This window comes from Maniola jurtina, chromosome 26, assembly GCF_905333055.1.
Source record: "Maniola jurtina chromosome 26, ilManJurt1.1, whole genome shotgun sequence".
NCBI classification, from domain to species: Eukaryota; Metazoa; Arthropoda; class Insecta; order Lepidoptera; family Nymphalidae; genus Maniola; species Maniola jurtina.
Genome location: NC_060054.1, coordinates 3,175,903 through 3,198,279, shown reverse-complemented (window position 1 = coordinate 3,198,279; position 22,377 = coordinate 3,175,903). Strand labels below are relative to the sequence as shown.

Sequence of the window (22,377 nt, the reverse complement as noted above, 5' to 3'; positions counted from 1 at the left end):
TTAGCTTGAGAGATGTGAATAACACAATGTTATAAACTTAATACTTGCTGCAATTAGCCAGCAGCAAGAGAGCGATAGCCAATTCAAGATGATTGCATTGCTCACTGTACACACTGTAGATGTCAATTTATGGCAATAGGACTGCGATGTTCGGATGACTCCCATTAAAAATATCGGGAGCTTGTAAAAAGCGGTATGCGGTACGCTTTATGAGATATAAGAATATATTTATATTTCTATGTGTAATTTCGGAGCTTTTACTCTTCCCAATTTGTTTGTTACGTGACGCAAGTGGCCTCTGAAATTTATATCATTATATTTGCATTCGGTATCGCTTAGAACCCATACCTTCGTTAATAAGGTCATACAAAAGACCATAAGGCTAAGTTCATATGGCCGCGCGGCACCGCGCGCCGCCGCGCGATGTTAGAGTTCACATGACAGGGTATATACGAGCGCCAGTCTGGCATTAACATTGATATACAATGGACGTGGAGGAGGCAATTTGCTTGTGGATTTTATATAGAAGACTGAGACGTCGCAGAAGACGACAAAGGCGATACTGGGTGCATCCAATATTAAGTGACAGACTTTCTTCAAGCCTGTTTGTCACCTTATACCCTGAGTTGAGGTTACATGAAGAAAATTTTTTTAATTATTTCCGTATGTCAGTTGCAACCTTTGATTTTTTATACGATTTCATTGAAAATGATTTAAAATCCAGTGAAAATGCTGTAAGATATTGCATATCACCAAAAGAAAAACTCATTGTAACATTGCGGTAAGTTAACTGTTTATTAATCATAATCACAGTAAAAATTATAAAAAATAAGAAATTATGAGCGAGGCTTCTTGGCAAATTAACTTTTAGTTTAATTGAACAGATCTAATTCTTGAGAATCTTCGTATGACGGGTCACAAGTAACATCACCCGGGGGTGATGTTACTTGCGATGAACTTGTGGGAGGTGAAGTGTATGAACTAGTTGTATAGCCATATTGTGTTGATTCTCTATCAGAGTACTGCATTGGGTTGCTATATTGAGAACTTTGAAATGAAGCATGATAGTTTCTGGGTGGTCGTTGTGAGCTATATGAAGTAGACGGGTAGTTAAAATCTTCAAGTGGCTGTGCTCGTGTAGCTTGGTATCGTTCTAATAAATTATAAATTTCAATTTTCAGTTTTAAACGCCGGTTTTCAGGAACTTTTTTTATTTCCCTAACCAATGAAAGACAAAATAATTTATCTTCATCGTCATCTTTCTTTTCTGCTGCATTATTATTTCGAGTATTTATGCTTTGTTGTAAAAGATTTGCAAAATGTTCATCGGCAGGGTGAAGTTTGAATTTTTTCCGGAGCACATTTTCTGTTGAAGCTTGAACGCCGCTGCTGTTAACTGCACTATCCAAATCAGGATTCTCTGTAACTTCCGCAACATCAAGGCTGTTGTCAGTTTTTCGTTTCTGGACAACTTGTTTAAGAAATGACAATCTTTGGAAATACGCAAATGAAGATGGTGTTGATGCTGAGGAACCGGACTTCAAATGTTTTGTTTTCTTAAGTTCTTTTACATAGGCATCTCGTAAATTTTTCCATTTTTTTTGCAAAATCGATCCTAGAAAGTAAATAATTAATTATTAGTTTTCATTGCAAAACTATTGAAAAATGTTGTACGATACGGGTGCATAAAGAGTCCTTATGACCTACTTTATGCAAATTGTACTTTGTGCACTTTATGCTCACGTGCCACACTGTAAACACTCGCTATGAATGTGTTTTCTTTGTAGCACTTATTCAGTAAAGATTTACTTAAAAGAAATAGACATAGACATAGAATTAGGAATAGGAATAGGAGTAGGCATAGGAGTAAGTAGGGGTAGGAATAGGTATGGGAATAGGAATTTGACGAGGAATAGGAGTAGGAATAGAAATGGAATATTTATCGTGGCACGTGAGCATATGCACTTTATGCTCGCGTGCCACACTGTAAACACTCGCTATGCTTGTGTTTTCACTGTAGCACTTATTCGGTAAAGATCTACTTTATGCACGTGTATCTTAAATAACTATTATGTTACAGGTACCTAGCAACTGGTTCTTCATTTGCAGAGTTACAATATGGTTATAAAATTGGCAAGTCTACGATATCGGGTATAATTAAGCAAGTGTGCCAAGTTTTATGGAGAAATTTAAAAACTTTGGTCATGAGTCCACCAACAAAAGAAATCTGGACACAAATATCTATACAATTTGAAAATAAAGCATATTTTCCAAATTGTGTTGGAGCGTTGGACGGCAAACACGTTCGTTTAATACAGCCACCAGAATCAGGATCAATGTATTACAATTACAAACACTTTTTCTCATTAGTTTTAATGGCTTTATGTGATGCTAACTATTGCTTCATATGGATAGACGTTGGAGCTTACGGAAAAGACAGTGATTCGGGTGTTTTCAAGGAAACGTCATTATTCAAAAAACTCTCAGAAAATTCGTTGAACTTACCAGAGCCTAGATCTATCACAAATAATGAGAGCGATGCATTTAAACTACCATACGTAATTGTAGCTGACGAGGCTTTCGCTATGACTAAAAATTTGATGAGACCCTATGGTGGTAAAATGTTGTCAAAAGAAAAAAATATATTTAACTACCGCCTTTCTTTAGCACGAAGGTATGTCGAATGTACATTTGGCATAATGTGTAACAAGTGGCGTATCTTACACCGGCCAATAGACGTGAAGATAGATTTTGCTGTTGATATCGTCAAAGCTATTTGTGTTTTACATAACTTGGTAAGGATGAGAGATGGTATAAATCAGGATGATATGATCAATCCAGCGCCATTACCTAATGTGAATCCAACTAACAGTGGACGAGCAATCCATGAAGTAGATAATATTCGAACTAAATTCACAAATTATTTTGTTACTGAAGGTAAATTAGATTGGCAAGATAAAATGGTGTAATAGGTACCTACCTATGATTTTATAAAACTTATTTTAAATAAATAAAACTAATTAAAAAAAAACTTACCCAAATTTTTCTTTTTTTCTTCGGAATCATCATTTTTGCAAAAAATTAAAACTAGTTCTTCCCAAGACCTTCTTTTTAATATTTTATTTGAATAATCCTTAGAGTTAAGATTCCAAATCGCATCTCTTTTTTCGATTTCGTCGATAAGCAAATCGATAGGCACAATGTCATCTTCGGTACTCATTGCATCGATCTATGTGTCTTTCCGTCTCAAGGCGCGCGGATCAACTGAACAGGTCGATACAGGTTTGAAATACTTGTGCCGCGCGGCAGCGCGCGGTTCTAGATCTTGCGCGCGGGTCAGAGCGCGCCGCGCGTTGGCGTGCGGTACCGCGCGGTAATGTAGACGATAATTATCGTTTATATTGATCTTGTGCCGCGCGGTTCGTAGTTCCGCGCGGTACCGCGCGGCCATATGAACTTAGCCTAAAATTATTTACGTCGTGACTGAAACGAGAGCAGCTGTGCTCCTAGCAACGACTACCCTGCAAGGGCAAGTAGGCATGAACCATTACAAACAAATGCACGAGGTGTGCTGACCAGCCCGCGTAGTTCAACTGTGCCTACGAGGCGTAGCTAGATTTTTAATCGGCCAAAACATTAGGTCATAAGCCTGTACCTGTAAAATTGAGTTGACCAAGACGAACCAAAGGAGGTTTCGAAGCAAAAACAGGTATAACGGAGCGTAAACCTTAGCATAAATATCGGTGGCGCCCAAGAGCGACTGATTGATATTCCACTGAGACCATAACAATGTCATGCACACTCCCGCGAGGAGTTGCTTACTTGACTTTTACACTGCGCCTCCGAGGCGTAGTTAGCTTATTAAATGGCCCATGCACTCCCACGAGGAGGCATTTAATTTCTAAGCTGCACCTGCGAGGTGGATCTAGGTTTTTAAATGGCCTATGCACTCCCTTGAGGAGGCATTTAATTTCTAAGCTGCACCTGCGAGGTGGATCTAGGTTTTTCAAATGGCCCATGCACTCCCGCGAGGAGGCATTTAATTTTTAAGCTGCGCCTGCGAGGCGGAGTAAGATTCTTAAATGACCAAAAACACTGCCATGTATACTCCCACGAAGAGCCATTCTGTTTTCCAATAATTTTTAAGCTGCGCCTGCGAGGCGGAGCTAGATTCTTAAATGGCCAAAAACATTGCCATGTATACTCCCACGAAGAGCCACTCTGTTTTCCAAAAATACGCCTGCGTGGCGAAGGTAGATTTATAAAAGGCCTTTTAACATTTCTTTGAGCCTTACACTTTCGCTTCTCTTAGGTAACTCTAATACCGTTGTTCTGAATATAACCATGAATAGAATTCAAATTCAAAATGTTTTTATTCAATTAGACTTATGCCAGTTCTTTTGAATCGTAAAAGGCATCTACCACGGATTCAGTTCATGAAAGCCGGTCAAATTATCAACATATCGTGAGAGATAATATATATTTATCGTGGTAGGTGGGTAGGCACGAAAGTTTTACATCATTTAATAAGCTATAAATTTGTTCACTTTCAATAGGCTCGATTAATCTGAAAACTGGTACCTGAACCTTTTCCTTTCAATGTAATCAATTATGTACTTTTAATCTGCAAGAATCTAAAAGTAAATGAAAACGGAAGCACCGGTACTACCGGATACCTTTTATATTAAATCATAAATAGCATTAGTTTTTTTTTTTTTTTTTTTAACCAATAAATATTTCAACATTTCTTTCCATAGAAATGATAGCATTTAAAAATACGAATGACGTGAATGTACACGACGTTGCGCGTCGCGCTGCACATTGTTCTTACCTACCCACAAGATTAAATACTATGTACCTACATTACCAATTTGGTATTATGCTGGTTTCTATAGTTTTATTTTTATTGTATAGCTATAATTAATTAACTCAGTGCCAGGTAAAACCAACTGTGGTTTTTATGGCGCTGAATGTAACAAAAATTGCAAATGTTTCAAAAACTACCTACCTTATGAAGTAGTTTTCCGTTCACAATGAATTGTTGGAAATTATATAGGATTCATTAACGGTAGCTTAATAAAATCGATATTTGACTCATGCGATGTCAAACTATCTGTTGAATCATGTATTTAAATTAACAAACTACCTCTAAGATGACATTTTCATAAATAGCCAATGAATTTAGCTATGCAGTAAAATTTTGCTTAAGAAATAAAAGTATTTCTATACTCAAACATTTACAAGAATTAAATAAATTGAAAAACTCACGTGATCTGGTTTACAACCTCTATGAAATATTGTTAAGTAATTATACTCTTGCATGAGTATTATAATACTTTATCCAATGCAGGTAATTTTTTCTCCAGAGTGCTGCATTTTAGCAAGCACAACCGTTCTCGGCGGGAAACAAAACGCCAATAAAATAACGCGGCCACTTTGGGCCGCGCTTCGCACTGCTGGGCGGTGGTGGTAAAGGAGAGGGACAGCGCTATATGATAGAGCGAGATAGATGCGTTAAGGCGGGACAAATGACGTCTATCTCATATTGCTTAAGCATCGAGTAAGGTACAGTCAAATTAATACTTAGTTCCCAGCTTCAAAAAGTTTTTGATTTTAAATAATATTAAAAAAATGAAACTTTAAAAAAAACTTAAAATGGGAGCGGTTTCTGAGGATTTCCGAAGATTGGCTTTTTACATCTTCATTGACTTGACTAATTAACACTTTCTCTGATTGATTTTATTAATTATTTTGTGCCAAATTATCTTTTAGTTTTAGTTAAATACTTTTAGTTAATTTCTAATTGTTGTTAATAATACGAATTTGATCTAAAGATTGCGTTGGCGTATAAGGCGAAGAAGACTGATTTTATGTTAAATATTATACTGTGATTTATCAAACTGTGAGTGAACAAGTGTAAATTAAAAAATTATAACACCCCCGACAAGTGAAGGTTACAGTAACAAGAAGAGCTGATAACTTTCAAACGGCTGAACTCATTTGGATTATAGCTACGAACACTCTCGGTCAAGCCACCTTTCAAGCAAAAAAAAAGCTAAATTAAAATCGGTTCATTAGTTTAGGAGCTACAATGCCATAGACAGATACGCAGGATACACGGATACACAGATACACATGTCAAACTTATGACACCCCTCTTTTTGGGTCGGGGGTTAATGAAAAGAGAATCAGTATACTATTATTCAGGCCTGGATAAAAATGATGATAGTAAATAAAAATTTTTTAACAAGGGAGATTTACAGCTAATTAGACAGAGTAAATAGATAAGAGCAGAAGAAAATTAAAGCTAATAACAAGTTTTCACAAATAGATCATACATAATATTACGTGTAAAAGATACGGCAAAGTATTTAGAAACGTTAAGATCCCATTTATTAACTTTACAGTATTGATCCAGTGTAAATAAAGTCTTACGCAATCCACTGTTTGTTACAGTATACAGTTACAATAGCGGTAACTGATAGCGTAATAGTAAAGATGCTTAATTATTTTTATTTTGGCGTACAGATAATAGGAATAATTTGTTCATCTGTCTGATTCTTTCGATTAGTTCGTTGGCAACAGAGGGACAGTTCGGAAAGAATTAGTTCGATCTGTCCCCTCGTCCGTGTAGGGGGACAGATCGAACTTTTTATTCCTATCCGTCCCCCCGAGGGGACAGATTAGGGGGACGGATAGGAACAATTCATTAAAATGAATCACAAGGGTGCAATTCTTTTAGAGTCGGAGCAAGAGATGCCAAAAATATATCAACCGGATGCTCATTTTGGCGAATCAAATAATCTATAACTTCTGATGAAGCTGTTCTTACAGAATCATTATTATTCACCTTGCGTCCTCGGGATCCACGACTTCTTACTGATGATGATGGCTGATAATGATTTGTTGACGAAGCTTGCGAATTTTGTGAACTTGGTGATGGAATAGGTGAATATGTTAGCGAATCAGTACGATGGGATTCAGGAGCGGGCGACTCTTGCGGGGGCGGGTGAGTCGGTGGAGATTCTGGAATATTAGATTCATGGTTTTGTATAGTATCGTTGTCATTATTGACATTTTCAATGTTATTTCTGTCGTCAAAAATTTTTACCAAAAAACTTAGTTGCTCATGGTATTTATATGGCTTGGTTGGTTGACTTGCGACCTTGACCACTTTTAGTAACATTCTTTTGAATACTCTTTCTAAAGTTGTCTCTTATATTCGACCATCTTGATTTACATATTGTACCTGAAACAGAAATACCCGTTTAATTCATACAAACACAATAAATTTTATGTAAATTTATTGTGTGGTACTAGCTGTAACTGTGGTATTTTCATTGGTTTTAATTTTTTTTCGAGAGTCCTATTTTTTTCCAAAATGAAAAGCCTAAGTTACTTCTTGTTACATCAGCTAGCTGCCAGTGAAAGTCCCGTCAAAATAGGTCCAGCCATTCCAGAGATTAGCCGCAACAAACAGACAGACAGATAGACAAAAATTGTAAAAAATGTTATTTTGGTAAATGTACCGTGTAAGCATTTAGTAAAAAGCGGTTATTTTAATATTACAAACTTAATTAAAACTCCAATTTTATTTATAAAAAATTATAAAATTTTGCGTATATTTTAGTATATTTTTATATCAACCCTGATCTATGTAATACTTTTATTTCAGATTTTTGGCGACAGGGGACTCATTTAAAACAATATCATTCAGTTTCCGTTTAGGACACACCACAGCAGTGTTGCCAGTGGCAGATAGTCAATTGTAACACGAGACATCTCAAAATGTAACATTTTCACGAGAAAAGTAACATTTCCTTATTTTTCGTGGAAAATAAAAGTAATAAGGTGCACAGGTTAATATGGCACTTTATTATACAAAAATTTAAACAGTTTTCTTGTCTCATTAGTTAAGCTTAAAAAGAATCGTAATAATAATTGTTGATTGAATAAATTGACTGCTGATCCTGAAAAAGAAAAACAAATCAATATGTAAAATAATAATATAACAACGGATTTAGAAATGTCTTTGAATAGCTATAACTTATTTTGTTAATCAATTTATAATACAAGTGTAAATTAAAAATTTATATCACCCCAACAAGTGAAGGTTACATTAATTAGAAAAAAGCTGATAACTTTCAAACGGCTGAACCGATTTTCTTTGATTATAGCTAAGAACACTCTCCATCAAGCCACCTTTCAAACAAAAAAACTAAATTAAAATCGGTTCATTAGTTTGAGAGCTACGATGCCATACACAGATACACACGTCAAACTTATAACACCCCTCTTTTTGGATCGGGGGTTAAAAAGATTAAAATCGTCTTATATCGGGCGATCTGGCAACACAGGACTGTTTGAGTTTGAGAGGCTACGCACTAGGTGGACTTGGTCTGTGTAGCGTTTGATGGCGCGCGTGTAGTGCCTTTTTGGAGCGTTTTTTTTTTTGTTAAAAGTGGCTGGTTTTTGTGTTTCACTGGCGTTTTTGGTGCTAGAACCATGCTGGAACTAACTGGGAAGCGCTCTAAAGGGGCGCCGTGCGTATGTCGACGAGCGCCGGCACGGACGAAGTCCTTACTTATATAGTTTCCCTAACTTGAAAATATCTACAAACTTGACATTGGCTAATCTTTGTAAAGCCAGACGAGAGAAAAAAAAAGACGAAGTCCATTCTTATAGAATGGACTTCGTCTGTACCGGCGCCCGCCGACATACACGCGGCGCCCCTTTAGAGTGCTTCCCAGTCAGTTCCTTGGTCAGTTCCACCACCAATAAACACTAGCAGAACACAAAAACCGGCCACTTCTAACAAAAAAACACTCCAAAAAGTCACAACACGCGCGCCAGCAAACGCCACCAGAGACGAAGTCCACGAATAACTATTAGCCAAAACCAAAGACCTTACACTTAAGGTCTTTGGCCAAAACAAAGTTGAGTCACAGAGAAAAACAAACAAAACACTTTTTTAATCACAGAGTAATTACAAAACAAAGTGAATCTAGACCAATAACTTAGAGAAAGTGAAATAAACTAACAAATGGGCCAATTACGACAAACGAAAAGAATCTAAAAGTAAATGAAAACGGAAGCACCGGTACTACCGGATACCTTTTATATTAAATCATAAATAGCATTAGTTTTTTTTTTTTTTTTTTTAACCAATAAATATTTCAACATTTCTTTCCATAGAAATGATAGCATTTAAAAATACGAATGACGTGAATGTACACGACGTTGCGCGTCGCGCTGCACATTGTTCTTACCTACCCACAAGATTAAATACTATGTACCTACATTACCAATTTGGTATTATGCTGGTTTCTATAGTTTTATTTTTATTGTATAGCTATAATTAATTAACTCAGTGCCAGGTAAAACCAACTGTGGTTTTTATGGCGCTGAATGTAACAAAAATTGCAAATGTTTCAAAAACTACCTACCTTATGAAGTAGTTTTCCGTTCACAATGAATTGTTGGAAATTATATAGGATTCATTAACGGTAGCTTAATAAAATCGATATTTGACTCATGCGATGTCAAACTATCTGTTGAATCATGTATTTAAATTAACAAACTACCTCTAAGATGACATTTTCATAAATAGCCAATGAATTTAGCTATGCAGTAAAATTTTGCTTAAGAAATAAAAGTATTTCTATACTCAAACATTTACAAGAATTAAATAAATTGAAAAACTCACGTGATCTGGTTTACAACCTCTATGAAATATTGTTAAGTAATTATACTCTTGCATGAGTATTATAATACTTTATCCAATGCAGGTAATTTTTTCTCCAGAGTGCTGCATTTTAGCAAGCACAACCGTTCTCGGCGGGAAACAAAACGCCAATAAAATAACGCGGCCACTTTGGGCCGCGCTTCGCACTGCTGGGCGGTGGTGGTAAAGGAGAGGGACAGCGCTATATGATAGAGCGAGATAGATGCGTTAAGGCGGGACAAATGACGTCTATCTCATATTGCTTAAGCATCGAGTAAGGTACAGTCAAATTAATACTTAGTTCCCAGCTTCAAAAAGTTTTTGATTTTAAATAATATTAAAAAAATGAAACTTTAAAAAAAACTTAAAATGGGAGCGGTTTCTGAGGATTTCCGAAGATTGGCTTTTTACATCTTCATTGACTTGACTAATTAACACTTTCTCTGATTGATTTTATTAATTATTTTGTGCCAAATTATCTTTTAGTTTTAGTTAAATACTTTTAGTTAATTTCTAATTGTTGTTAATAATACGAATTTGATCTAAAGATTGCGTTGGCGTATAAGGCGAAGAAGACTGATTTTATGTTAAATATTATACTGTGATTTATCAAACTGTGAGTGAACAAGTGTAAATTAAAAAATTATAACACCCCCGACAAGTGAAGGTTACAGTAACAAGAAGAGCTGATAACTTTCAAACGGCTGAACTCATTTGGATTATAGCTACGAACACTCTCGGTCAAGCCACCTTTCAAGCAAAAAAAAAGCTAAATTAAAATCGGTTCATTAGTTTAGGAGCTACAATGCCATAGACAGATACGCAGGATACACGGATACACAGATACACATGTCAAACTTATGACACCCCTCTTTTTGGGTCGGGGGTTAATGAAAAGAGAATCAGTATACTATTATTCAGGCCTGGATAAAAATGATGATAGTAAATAAAAATTTTTTAACAAGGGAGATTTACAGCTAATTAGACAGAGTAAATAGATAAGAGCAGAAGAAAATTAAAGCTAATAACAAGTTTTCACAAATAGATCATACATAATATTACGTGTAAAAGATACGGCAAAGTATTTAGAAACGTTAAGATCCCATTTATTAACTTTACAGTATTGATCCAGTGTAAATAAAGTCTTACGCAATCCACTGTTTGTTACAGTATACAGTTACAATAGCGGTAACTGATAGCGTAATAGTAAAGATGCTTAATTATTTTTATTTTGGCGTACAGATAATAGGAATAATTTGTTCATCTGTCTGATTCTTTCGATTAGTTCGTTGGCAACAGAGGGACAGTTCGGAAAGAATTAGTTCGATCTGTCCCCTCGTCCGTGTAGGGGGACAGATCGAACTTTTTATTCCTATCCGTCCCCCCGAGGGGACAGATTAGGGGGACGGATAGGAACAATTCATTAAAATGAATCACAAGGGTGCAATTCTTTTAGAGTCGGAGCAAGAGATGCCAAAAATATATCAACCGGATGCTCATTTTGGCGAATCAAATAATCTATAACTTCTGATGAAGCTGTTCTTACAGAATCATTATTATTCACCTTGCGTCCTCGGGATCCACGACTTCTTACTGATGATGATGGCTGATAATGATTTGTTGACGAAGCTTGCGAATTTTGTGAACTTGGTGATGGAATAGGTGAATATGTTAGCGAATCAGTACGATGGGATTCAGGAGCGGGCGACTCTTGCGGGGGCGGGTGAGTCGGTGGAGATTCTGGAATATTAGATTCATGGTTTTGTATAGTATCGTTGTCATTATTGACATTTTCAATGTTATTTCTGTCGTCAAAAATTTTTACCAAAAAACTTAGTTGCTCATGGTATTTATATGGCTTGGTTGGTTGACTTGCGACCTTGACCACTTTTAGTAACATTCTTTTGAATACTCTTTCTAAAGTTGTCTCTTATATTCGACCATCTTGATTTACATATTGTACCTGAAACAGAAATACCCGTTTAATTCATACAAACACAATAAATTTTATGTAAATTTATTGTGTGGTACTAGCTGTAACTGTGGTATTTTCATTGGTTTTAATTTTTTTTCGAGAGTCCTATTTTTTTCCAAAATGAAAAGCCTAAGTTACTTCTTGTTACATCAGCTAGCTGCCAGTGAAAGTCCCGTCAAAATAGGTCCAGCCATTCCAGAGATTAGCCGCAACAAACAGACAGACAGATAGACAAAAATTGTAAAAAATGTTATTTTGGTAAATGTACCGTGTAAGCATTTAGTAAAAAGCGGTTATTTTAATATTACAAACTTAATTAAAACTCCAATTTTATTTATAAAAAATTATAAAATTTTGCGTATATTTTAGTATATTTTTATATCAACCCTGATCTATGTAATACTTTTATTTCAGATTTTTGGCGACAGGGGACTCATTTAAAACAATATCATTCAGTTTCCGTTTAGGACACACCACAGCAGTGTTGCCAGTGGCAGATAGTCAATTGTAACACGAGACATCTCAAAATGTAACATTTTCACGAGAAAAGTAACATTTCCTTATTTTTCGTGGAAAATAAAAGTAATAAGGTGCACAGGTTAATATGGCACTTTATTATACAAAAATTTAAACAGTTTTCTTGTCTCATTAGTTAAGCTTAAAAAGAATCGTAATAATAATTGTTGATTGAATAAATTGACTGCTGATCCTGAAAAAGAAAAACAAATCAATATGTAAAATAATAATATAACAACGGATTTAGAAATGTCTTTGAATAGCTATAACTTATTTTGTTAATCAATTTATAATACAAGTGTAAATTAAAAATTTATATCACCCCAACAAGTGAAGGTTACATTAATTAGAAAAAAGCTGATAACTTTCAAACGGCTGAACCGATTTTCTTTGATTATAGCTAAGAACACTCTCCATCAAGCCACCTTTCAAACAAAAAAACTAAATTAAAATCGGTTCATTAGTTTGAGAGCTACGATGCCATACACAGATACACACGTCAAACTTATAACACCCCTCTTTTTGGATCGGGGGTTAAAAAGATTAAAATCGTCTTATATCGGGCGATCTGGCAACACAGGACTGTTTGAGTTTGAGAGGCTACGCACTAGGTGGACTTGGTCTGTGTAGCGTTTGATGGCGCGCGTGTAGTGCCTTTTTGGAGCGTTTTTTTTTTTGTTAAAAGTGGCTGGTTTTTGTGTTTCACTGGCGTTTTTGGTGCTAGAACCATGCTGGAACTAACTGGGAAGCGCTCTAAAGGGGCGCCGTGCGTATGTCGACGAGCGCCGGCACGGACGAAGTCCTTACTTATATAGTTTCCCTAACTTGAAAATATCTACAAACTTGACATTGGCTAATCTTTGTAAAGCCAGACGAGAGAAAAAAAAAGACGAAGTCCATTCTTATAGAATGGACTTCGTCTGTACCGGCGCCCGCCGACATACACGCGGCGCCCCTTTAGAGTGCTTCCCAGTCAGTTCCTTGGTCAGTTCCACCACCAATAAACACTAGCAGAACACAAAAACCGGCCACTTCTAACAAAAAAACACTCCAAAAAGTCACAACACGCGCGCCAGCAAACGCCACCAGAGACGAAGTCCACGAATAACTATTAGCCAAAACCAAAGACCTTACACTTAAGGTCTTTGGCCAAAACAAAGTTGAGTCACAGAGAAAAACAAACAAAACACTTTTTTAATCACAGAGTAATTACAAAACAAAGTGAATCTAGACCAATAACTTAGAGAAAGTGAAATAAACTAACAAATGGGCCAATTACGACAAACGAAAACTGTTTTGGATGCGTTCCGTTTCACGATTATTTTTGGTTTGCTGGGAAAAATTTGAATATTTTTATGAAGTCCTAAAAGTAACGTAAAGTAACATTTTGAGTCGTGTAACATGGAGGAAACATGAGGGGGTCAAAAGTAACGTAAAATGTTACAAAAGTAACATTCTGGCAACGCTGCACCACAGTACATGAAATCGTTAATGAAACCTGCAAATAGGGATTTTCCGATACCACCTAAGTATCGATACTTACTCATTTCGATAATACTCAAATCTTTTTTCGATACTATACAAATAAGTACTCCTCAAGTATCGATACTTACTGATATCGATACTTTTTGGAACTTTTATTTTATTATTTTGAGGGTGCTATCAATGAACGTTGAAGGATAATAATTTAAAGAAAATTGAGACGAAAAAAACGATTTATTTATTATAAATGTTTATTAGGCTTATTATAATTTAAACAAAAAACTCTTCAGCATTAAGATTGCCCAAAAACAGTAACTGTTCAAGGTATTTAGAAGACAATCTGTTTCTTGTTTGTGTCATTGTTGCACCGGCTTTGGAAAAAAGGCACTCGCTAGGAACTGATGTTGCAACAACAATTAAATATTGCTGTGCATACTTGTACAGACAAGGAAACACCAACTTCATGTCATCCCATTCTGCAAATGGGTTGCTTTTAAGAGAAACTACTGGATTTGATAAATAAAGAGAAACTTCATCTCCCTGATGAGATTTTTTTTTCTTCTTGTGCCCATGTGCTAACTCTTTATGATGTTTCCAAAAATCGTATTCAGGTGGTGCAGTAGATGAGACATCATCTTCTGACTCACTTGGGCTACTTAGTTGTCCGACAACCATGGTTCTAAGTTTTTGAATAGCTCTTCCGCATGCAGAGGGGTCTTGGAAATGCAGATTTTTAAACCTTGGGTCTAGAATTGTTGCAATGGCTGCATGATCGTTTAATTCAATCATCCCATACCTCCTTTTCAGCTCTCTCAATAAAACATCCTTACATTCTTTAACGATAGCGGAGTTTGGAGTGATACTATTCAGTTCTGTAGTTAAGCAATTAAGCATTGGTATAATTTTGGAGATTGTTACATACTTTTGGCCCGATGATTCTCTTGTTACATATTCAAAAGGCTTTAATACAGTTGTAAGCTCATTCAAGGTTTCCATTTCCACTGCACTTGGCAAATTTGGAGCCACTACACTCTCAATTACAATTTCTGATATTACTATTCTTAACTTTAGAAATCGCTCTAACATAAAAAAAGTTGAGTTCCACTTAGTTCTTACATCTGCAATAAGTTTTAAAACTGATCCTGCCGAAACATTATTACGCATTTGGATTTTTCGTAGCTTATCCGACTGCACAACACTATTTTTTATCCAATTAACAATTTCTCGTACTTTTATAACAGCTGATTTAACACTGGGCAACTTTAGTGCCTCTTCAACTACAAGGTTAATAGTATGGGCAAAACACGGTAAATGTTTTTTTTCGCCTAAAGACATTCGTATGGCAGCCAACATTGAACTGGCATTATCTGATACAGCAGCACGAATTTTGGTAAGTGGAATATTCCATTTTTTCAAAATATCCAGCAGGTTTTCCGATATGTATTCAGCTGTATGTCGCTCTCTTAATGCACGAGTTGCAAGATAATACATACACATTTGACCATTTTCTACAAAATGTATGGTGACGCCCATGAATCCTACTTCATTCATTGTCTCTGTCCATATGTCCAGCGTTAAACAGAAATTGTCTATCTTGGATAATTTGGACTTACAAATAGTTATACAAGCTTCGTACTTTTCGGTAGTCATTTTCTTTAAATACTTTGCGCCAGGAACTTTAAAAGTAGGCTCCAGTTCTTTTACAAGTCGTAAAAAGCCTTCACCTTCAACTATATTAAATGGACGCATATCTTGACAGATAAAAAATATCAATGCTTGAACAATTCTGTTATACTTCGTACCACCAGCTAAAAATAAAACTCAATTTTAATACATGTAATATTAAATTAAATATTTATATATTTTTCTTTAACACTAATTCTATATGTATTAATATTATTTTGCTAATATTTAATTAAATATCTATTTATTTACCTTTATTAGATGAAATTCGTTCAAACGCATTCTTTATTGAATTGCTCAGACATAGCTCCCTTGCAGTCTCCGAGTCCATACTTGTTAATGTGGTTACACTAGAGCAATCATCACGATCTTCTGAAATTTTCGATGTTGATGCTTGGGGTTGATCATCTTCCATTAAATGCCTTGAGTTGGCCAACACTATTGTATTTTTTGAACTGAAACATAATAACAAAAATTAACACTTGATAGATCGATAATCTTCAAAGTATCGATAATACCAACTCCAACACTACCGCCATTTAACAACACTATTACACTAACAAAAACAAACACATAACCTTAAATTGTTTAAATCGTATTTATACAAAGGAAATATCTCATCACCGGTCATCAATTATTATTCATATATTATTAATATATAGACAAGACAATCACAGTACCACTGCTGCAAAACTATTTTTTATACAAATAAAATAGGTAGGAGTAGGTAGGATTTTTTATTTAACATCTTAGGAAAGCAATCGCAAAAAAAAAGAAAAGTTTAGAATCCTACCTTTCGTTGGACTTATTATTTTCTTTTTTCTGTAATTTGCCTTTGTCCACAGAAATTCCATGAGTTTTAGAATGCTTGAATAAATTCGACGTATTCCCACAATACTTCACAGACTTAAAACACTGTTTACATTTTGCAATTGTTTCGTTTGTTTTGGTAAAATGTGTCCATATTATAGATTTTGGTGGTGCCATGATAACATTGGAATAAACCGATGAATTTGATGATTACAATTAATAAAATTACTTGTAAACAATCACTTAACACTTTCACAATGGCGGAATGGCGAGATGATTTGCGAGCGGGTGCGGGTGTTTTCTTCTCTCGCTTTCGGCTCGGGCGGGCTCGGCTGAAGTCGGACGAATTCGGCTAGCCCAGCGCGAGACAACGCGTCACTCACGCCGCCACGCGACGAATACGGAATACCGGTAACTCGGTAACCTGATTAGCTGACTGTTTTTGCCTCGTTTTTGCTCTCTTAGTTCTGTATGATGCGTTTGCTGATTCGATTCGATACCAAGTATTTTTGTTTCGATACCGATTATGTATCGCAAAATTGATTCGATACAATAAATACTTGGTATCGAATCAAAAGTATCGAGTACCTACTAGTATTTATTAGTATCGGAATATCCCTACCTGCAAAACTATGGTGGAGACTTTAATGGAAGAAATGTTACAGTTCTTGCAATTCACGAAGTCGAGCGGGATTTACTTGTGGTAAGCACGTATCTGTATATTTGTAACAGTGTGCGTGAGATAGAAAGCGGGTACGGTTAGCATAAAAAAAATGAAAAAAAAAATCCTATAATTTATTGTACAATATTTTTTGTTGCAAATAATAAAAATAATAAAATCACAAAATTACTGTCTAGGTTAATTTAATTCGATAATCAATCGTCTTCGTTTAAACTATCACTATTACTTTCAAACTCATCAGTACCGCTGTCACTTGATTCACCTACATTAATAACAAATTCAAAGTCAGAATCAAAGTACTTCATGTATTCTTTTTCAATTTTTTCTACATGATTGCAGGTATTGAGCCAAGTGTTGCTGTCAATGCTGTTCAAGCCCTCAAAAATTAAATTTTGTACTTCAGTCATGTTTTGTGCTATGTTTTTAGAGGCAATGCGATTTTTTAAAATACCCCAGATATTTTCTATCGCGTTTAACTCGGGATGATAGGGAGGCAATCGCAATATTTCGCAACCCTTGCTTTTTATTATCTCGTCAATTTTATACGTTACAAAACGCTCTTTATTTTTTTTAATTAAATCATACAGTTCTATATTGCGCGACCGTTCATCAAACGGAATATTGTTTTCCATCAGCCACTTTTTCATGTCACTCTTACAAGAATTTGATGTAGGTATTTTACTGCTTCGGGTGTTGTGATAAGATGCGTTATCCATCACAATAACTGACTTTTCTGGAATATTTGGCAGAAGCTTTTCATTAAGCCACTTGACATAATTGTCAAAATTCATGTTGGAGTGATAATCTCCAGTTGTGGATGCCGCTTTGTATACTAAAGAAGCATCTTTAATAAAACCACTACTGTTGCCTGCATATACTATAATGAAACGGCTGCCCGTACTCAACTTCTTTGAAAAAGACGTGTCTTTTTTTGTTGGATCTTTGCTTTTTAGACACCAGGTGTTTTGTCGTACATGAGAAGTAAGCACATACGTTTCATCGGTATATACGATATGACGGCCTTCTGAACGATATTGATTAATTTTTTTCAAAAAATTAAAACGCCATAATTGTATTTCGTGCCTTTCTTGTAATGATTTGCGGTTGTTATCAATTTTTTTCCATTTGTAGCCCATTTCTATGAGCAAAGAGCGTAAAGTGCTCAAACATCCGTCAAAACCAATTTTTTCTCTCAAAACTGACTGAAGTTTTGCTAAAGTTGGTACTTGTTTGTGTGAAATGTGAAAATTTTGTATAGTAGTTCGAATTACTTCTCTATGCATATTGTCCAACATGAATTTGCTGTCTCTCTTACGTCGTTTTTTCATGGGTGAAGTGAACTTGGAGGAAGGTGACGGCAACTCCTTTTCTTCTTTCAATATTCTAGTTACAGTGCGCTCAGAGACGCCAGTTGCTTCCGCAGTACGTTTAAGTACATTAGCCAAAGGACTTAAATCACATTTGTCACTGTTATTCACTTTCATAAAATTATATTCTTCTTGAAGAAAGTGAAAGACTTTAGCGATAATTGCTCGTCCCTACAAATAATAAAACATACGATTAAATATCCAAAACACTTATAAAATTATTGCATGCCAAAAAACCTTTTCTTGAAAAATGGCTTCTACTGTCTATTATTTCTGACAGATCAAAATATAAATTAACTATTTCAAAATTCATCAAAAAACGATTCAAAATAAAAAATGCCTTACCTCGCTATGAACAACTTTGCGTTTTGACATGCTGACAGTACTTCGTGGTAATAAGCGTCGTGGAAACAACAAGCACAAGTGACCGTGGCGACGGCTCGGTCGCAACTGACCGCTCCGTCAGACACGCACACTACAGCAATGTACATATACACGTTCAACCACGAGTAAAGCTCACTCGACTTCGTGAATTGCAAAAAGTATACCAAGACCAACAACAGAGATGTGGCTATCCATTGCTAATGACTTTTATACTAACTGGAATTTTCCCAATTGTTTGGGAGCATTAGATGGAAAACATGTTACTATACAGGCCCCTGCCAATAGCGACTCCATGTTCTTTAACTACAAAAAAACCTTTTCAATCGTCTTGTTAGCACTCGTAGATGCTCGTTACAATTTTATTGCTGTCAGTGTGGGTTCGTATGGTAAGAACAGTGATGGTGGCATATTTGCAAATAGTAATTTAGGCAAGGCATTGGAACAAGGTTCTTTATCTTTTTCAACAGATGCACCATTACCAGGCACAGATACACAAACTCACTATGTAATTCTCGCAGATGAGGCATTCCCATTAAAACCCTATTTGATGCGACCCTATCCAGGAAGAAATTTGGATATGTCTAAAAAGATATTTAATTATCGTTTATCGCGAGGCAGAAGAGTCGTAGAGAATGCATTTGGATTACTGGCTCAAAAATTTCGGATATGTTTTAGACCAATTCAAGCTAAGCCAGAAAATGTAGACAATATGATACTATCAACATTAATCCTACATAATTTTATTAAGTAACATGTCAATAATACATACTATTGGCGTCACTCAGAAAAGCAGGTATTATTTTAATATTTTTATCGAATTATTGGAATGTTCTCCCAAAACCAACACAAAAAACACAAGTTGAATGTGTACAGGTTATCCGAGAGTTTTAATCTAAACAAACGAATGCCAAAATAAACTATTTAATTAGAGCGTGATTGCTATCACAACATCTAATTATTCAGTTCACAATCCAAATACCGAAAATATGCGATATCGCTCCGAATCTCAGAAGGAGACTAAACTAAAACCTTCGAAACACCCGTATTTATGCAAGTTCAATCTTGTTGGCCTCCTAGCAACAGATTGTATGACATCGAATGAGCCAAATATCGATTTTATCAAACCTGCATTAGGTAAATTAATAATTTTATATTATTTTTGACAACTCAAATCAATTTTTAAAAATAACCTTACAGTTCTCACATGAAATCGGGAATGGACAAGAGGCAAATGATAATATACTATGCCCTATGTCAGTCTATAATCATTTATGGGATAAAAGCATGGGGTGGTGCTTCCAAAACCACCTTATTAACCATAGAAAGAGCGCAGCGCGTCGTACTCAAAGTAATGACCTTTAAAAACTATACTCACCCTACCCACCTTTTATATTCTGAGCTAGAGGTACTTACAGTTCGAAAATTATTTATAAAACACACGATAATTGCACAACATAAAATTCAACCAGTTTCTGCAATTAGGCGTACAATACATAGAGTGTATAATATCCCTCAACAAAAAACACGTTTCGCTCAAAAATTCATAAATTATCTAGGACCGAAACTATACAATGCAATAAGCAAAAAGATAATGCTAAAAGATTTTACAAGTAATAAATTGAAAACGCAATTAATAAAATATCTTAATGCTCTAAATTATAACGAAATAGAGGATCTTCTGATTAGAATAGTATGATATTAGTAGTAGTAGTATGACAAACTGCAAACATAAACAACACACAATGCACAATCACACGCAAACACACAAACACACATACGCATACTCCACATATACACACATGCACACATACATACATACCACAAAATTCACATAAGCGCACACGCACGAAAACCTATAGGCTTAATATTTACTAACAATAACATTACATTACATTACTAATACTTATTACTAGTGATACAGGATAAGAACTCGGTCTCTAAAAACTCGTAACTCAATGTACGCACAAAGGAGTGACAGGCAGTTGGATTGCATGATACCTCACAACAATACCGAGTGTGCGTAACTACAATCACTACCTACCAGAGGCGGCTCGTGAAAATTTTTCATGGGTGTTCACAAAAAAAAAAAATAGCAAATGTCTTACCTTCTACCTTACTTACTCACTTTGCTAGGTCGCTTCTTTACTTTGATTGATTGATGCGCTAAAATAATAGTTTAAACTCTAAATCAGTTGATGATTTAGAGTTTCCTGTTTCAATCCATACCTACAGGCTCACCACCACCGCCGAGCGCCGGGGGTGGAAGATCCAAGCACAATCACACAAGACACGGGGCACGGGTAACAAAATAATTTGTTAGAGTATCTTTACAACCACACCACCACAGTGTATTAAATTTTAATAGCGTGCCCGGGATCGAACCCGCGACCTCCGATTAGAAGGCGGACATCCTAACCACTAGGCTACCATCGCTATTAAAGTTTATAACTATAAAAATACTTAAATGTCAAAGAAATACGTATCTCATGATAATAATTGTGATTATTACTAGGTATTATTACAGGAATATTTGTAATGAAAACCAAGTTCCTTTTATTGTTAAGTTTTTAAGTTAAGAGTTTATTTAATTACTATTTTAATGTAAAAGAAGTACCTACCTACATATCTTATCAAGTTTGTTTATGTTGTTCTATAGATTTCCAACTTCTAAAAATATGGTGTTTACTCAGAAAAATACTTTGAAAAAATTTATAAAAATTAAATGATTTGTGAATCTGTATGGTTTTTAAAATAGCTGGTTTCAACTTAGCCAATCTCCTTTCGGTATATTATGTACCATATAATGAATTTAAATAGTAGACATCATTTACAGTTAAGAATTATTAATTTCTACTGTCTTCTATGGCAGAATTTGTTTCATCTTCCATTTGTCTATTCTGCTTCTTCAACAGATCTCCTTGTTTCTGATTTGATCACGTAGAGACACTGAGAATTAAAGCATTACCACTTCAGCTTCACCACTTGTTGAACTTTGTTGGTTACTCTGCTCTTCATCCCTGAAATAATCGACGTCTCTATACCTGAAAAAAGCTTCTAGCTATGTTAATTTATAATGACAACTTTATAGTTACATAGTGTGCCATAATATAATGGATATTTTCAGCGTTTCAACTATCGTGAATGATTTCCATATTATAAATATATCAAGTCGACTCCTTGAAAAAGGATTCCGGATGGGTTCGAAACTAGTCGGGCTAACGTCGACAAAGCACGTGAGTAAAGCGGTCTTGTGAGATATATACCTATGATATTTTTGGCAATAAAAATTATTGCCTCCTTCCTTCATGCCCATGAAAATTACATAGGATTAGTTCTATATACCCACCTACCTAGGGCCTGGCATCCCATAATCTTGTAACGAGCATTGCCCTCGTAGAATCTGCATTCGCAGCATCTGGTGTTTCAAGGGCTTGCTGGGGCTGCTGGTTATCACCACCCTCTCCATTGTCGTCCTCAGGAATTGGCACGTTGCGCACATTGGCAATGTTGTGCAAGCACACACAGGCATTCACTACTTCCGCAGCAACAACTGGATCATAGTGAAGCACTCTGTGGCTAAACACCGCCAACTGTGGCTAAAATAAACACCGCCAACTGTGGCTAAAATAAACACCGCCAACTGTGGCTAAAATAAACACCGCCAACTGTGGCTAAAATAAACACCGCCAACTGTGGCTAAAATAAACACCGCCAACTGTGGCTAAAATAAACACCGCCAACTGTGGCTAAAATA

The 22,377-nt window shown here is 35.6% G+C and overlaps 4 protein-coding genes across 4 annotated transcripts; 1 reads left to right on the top strand and 3 right to left on the bottom strand.

Annotated features, from left to right (window-relative positions):
* Positions 1-378: 378 nt before the first annotated feature.
* On the top strand, positions 379-3,035 carry LOC123878633 (protein ALP1-like). The gene is made up of 2 exons (XM_045925945.1): positions 379-781; positions 2,081-3,035. Exons 1-2 carry the CDS (start codon positions 486-488, stop codon positions 2,967-2,969), a joined length of 1,185 nt encoding a protein of 394 aa, XP_045781901.1. The 5' UTR covers positions 379-485; the 3' UTR covers positions 2,970-3,035.
* Positions 772-3,457, bottom strand: LOC123878649. Its single transcript, XM_045925963.1, has 2 exons — positions 3,037-3,457; positions 772-1,615 (listed from the first exon to the last, which is right to left on the bottom strand). Exons 1-2 carry the CDS (start codon positions 3,218-3,220, stop codon positions 873-875), a joined length of 927 nt encoding a protein of 308 aa, XP_045781919.1. The 5' UTR covers positions 3,221-3,457; the 3' UTR covers positions 772-872.
* Positions 3,458-13,855: 10,398 nt separating this feature from the next.
* Positions 13,856-21,957, bottom strand: LOC123878608 (E3 SUMO-protein ligase ZBED1-like). The gene is made up of 4 exons (XM_045925907.1): positions 21,946-21,957; positions 16,174-16,812; positions 15,633-15,835; positions 13,856-15,505 (listed from the first exon to the last, which is right to left on the bottom strand). The coding sequence occupies exons 2-4, from the start codon at positions 16,365-16,367 to the stop codon at positions 13,968-13,970; spliced, it is 1,935 nt and encodes a 644-aa protein (XP_045781863.1). The 5' UTR covers positions 16,368-16,812; positions 21,946-21,957; the 3' UTR covers positions 13,856-13,967.
* LOC123878620 lies at positions 16,970-18,815 on the bottom strand. The gene is made up of 2 exons (XM_045925922.1): positions 18,585-18,815; positions 16,970-18,410 (listed from the first exon to the last, which is right to left on the bottom strand). The coding sequence occupies exons 1-2, from the start codon at positions 18,612-18,614 to the stop codon at positions 17,067-17,069; spliced, it is 1,374 nt and encodes a 457-aa protein (XP_045781878.1). The 5' UTR covers positions 18,615-18,815; the 3' UTR covers positions 16,970-17,066.
* Positions 21,958-22,377: the final 420 nt, after the last annotated feature.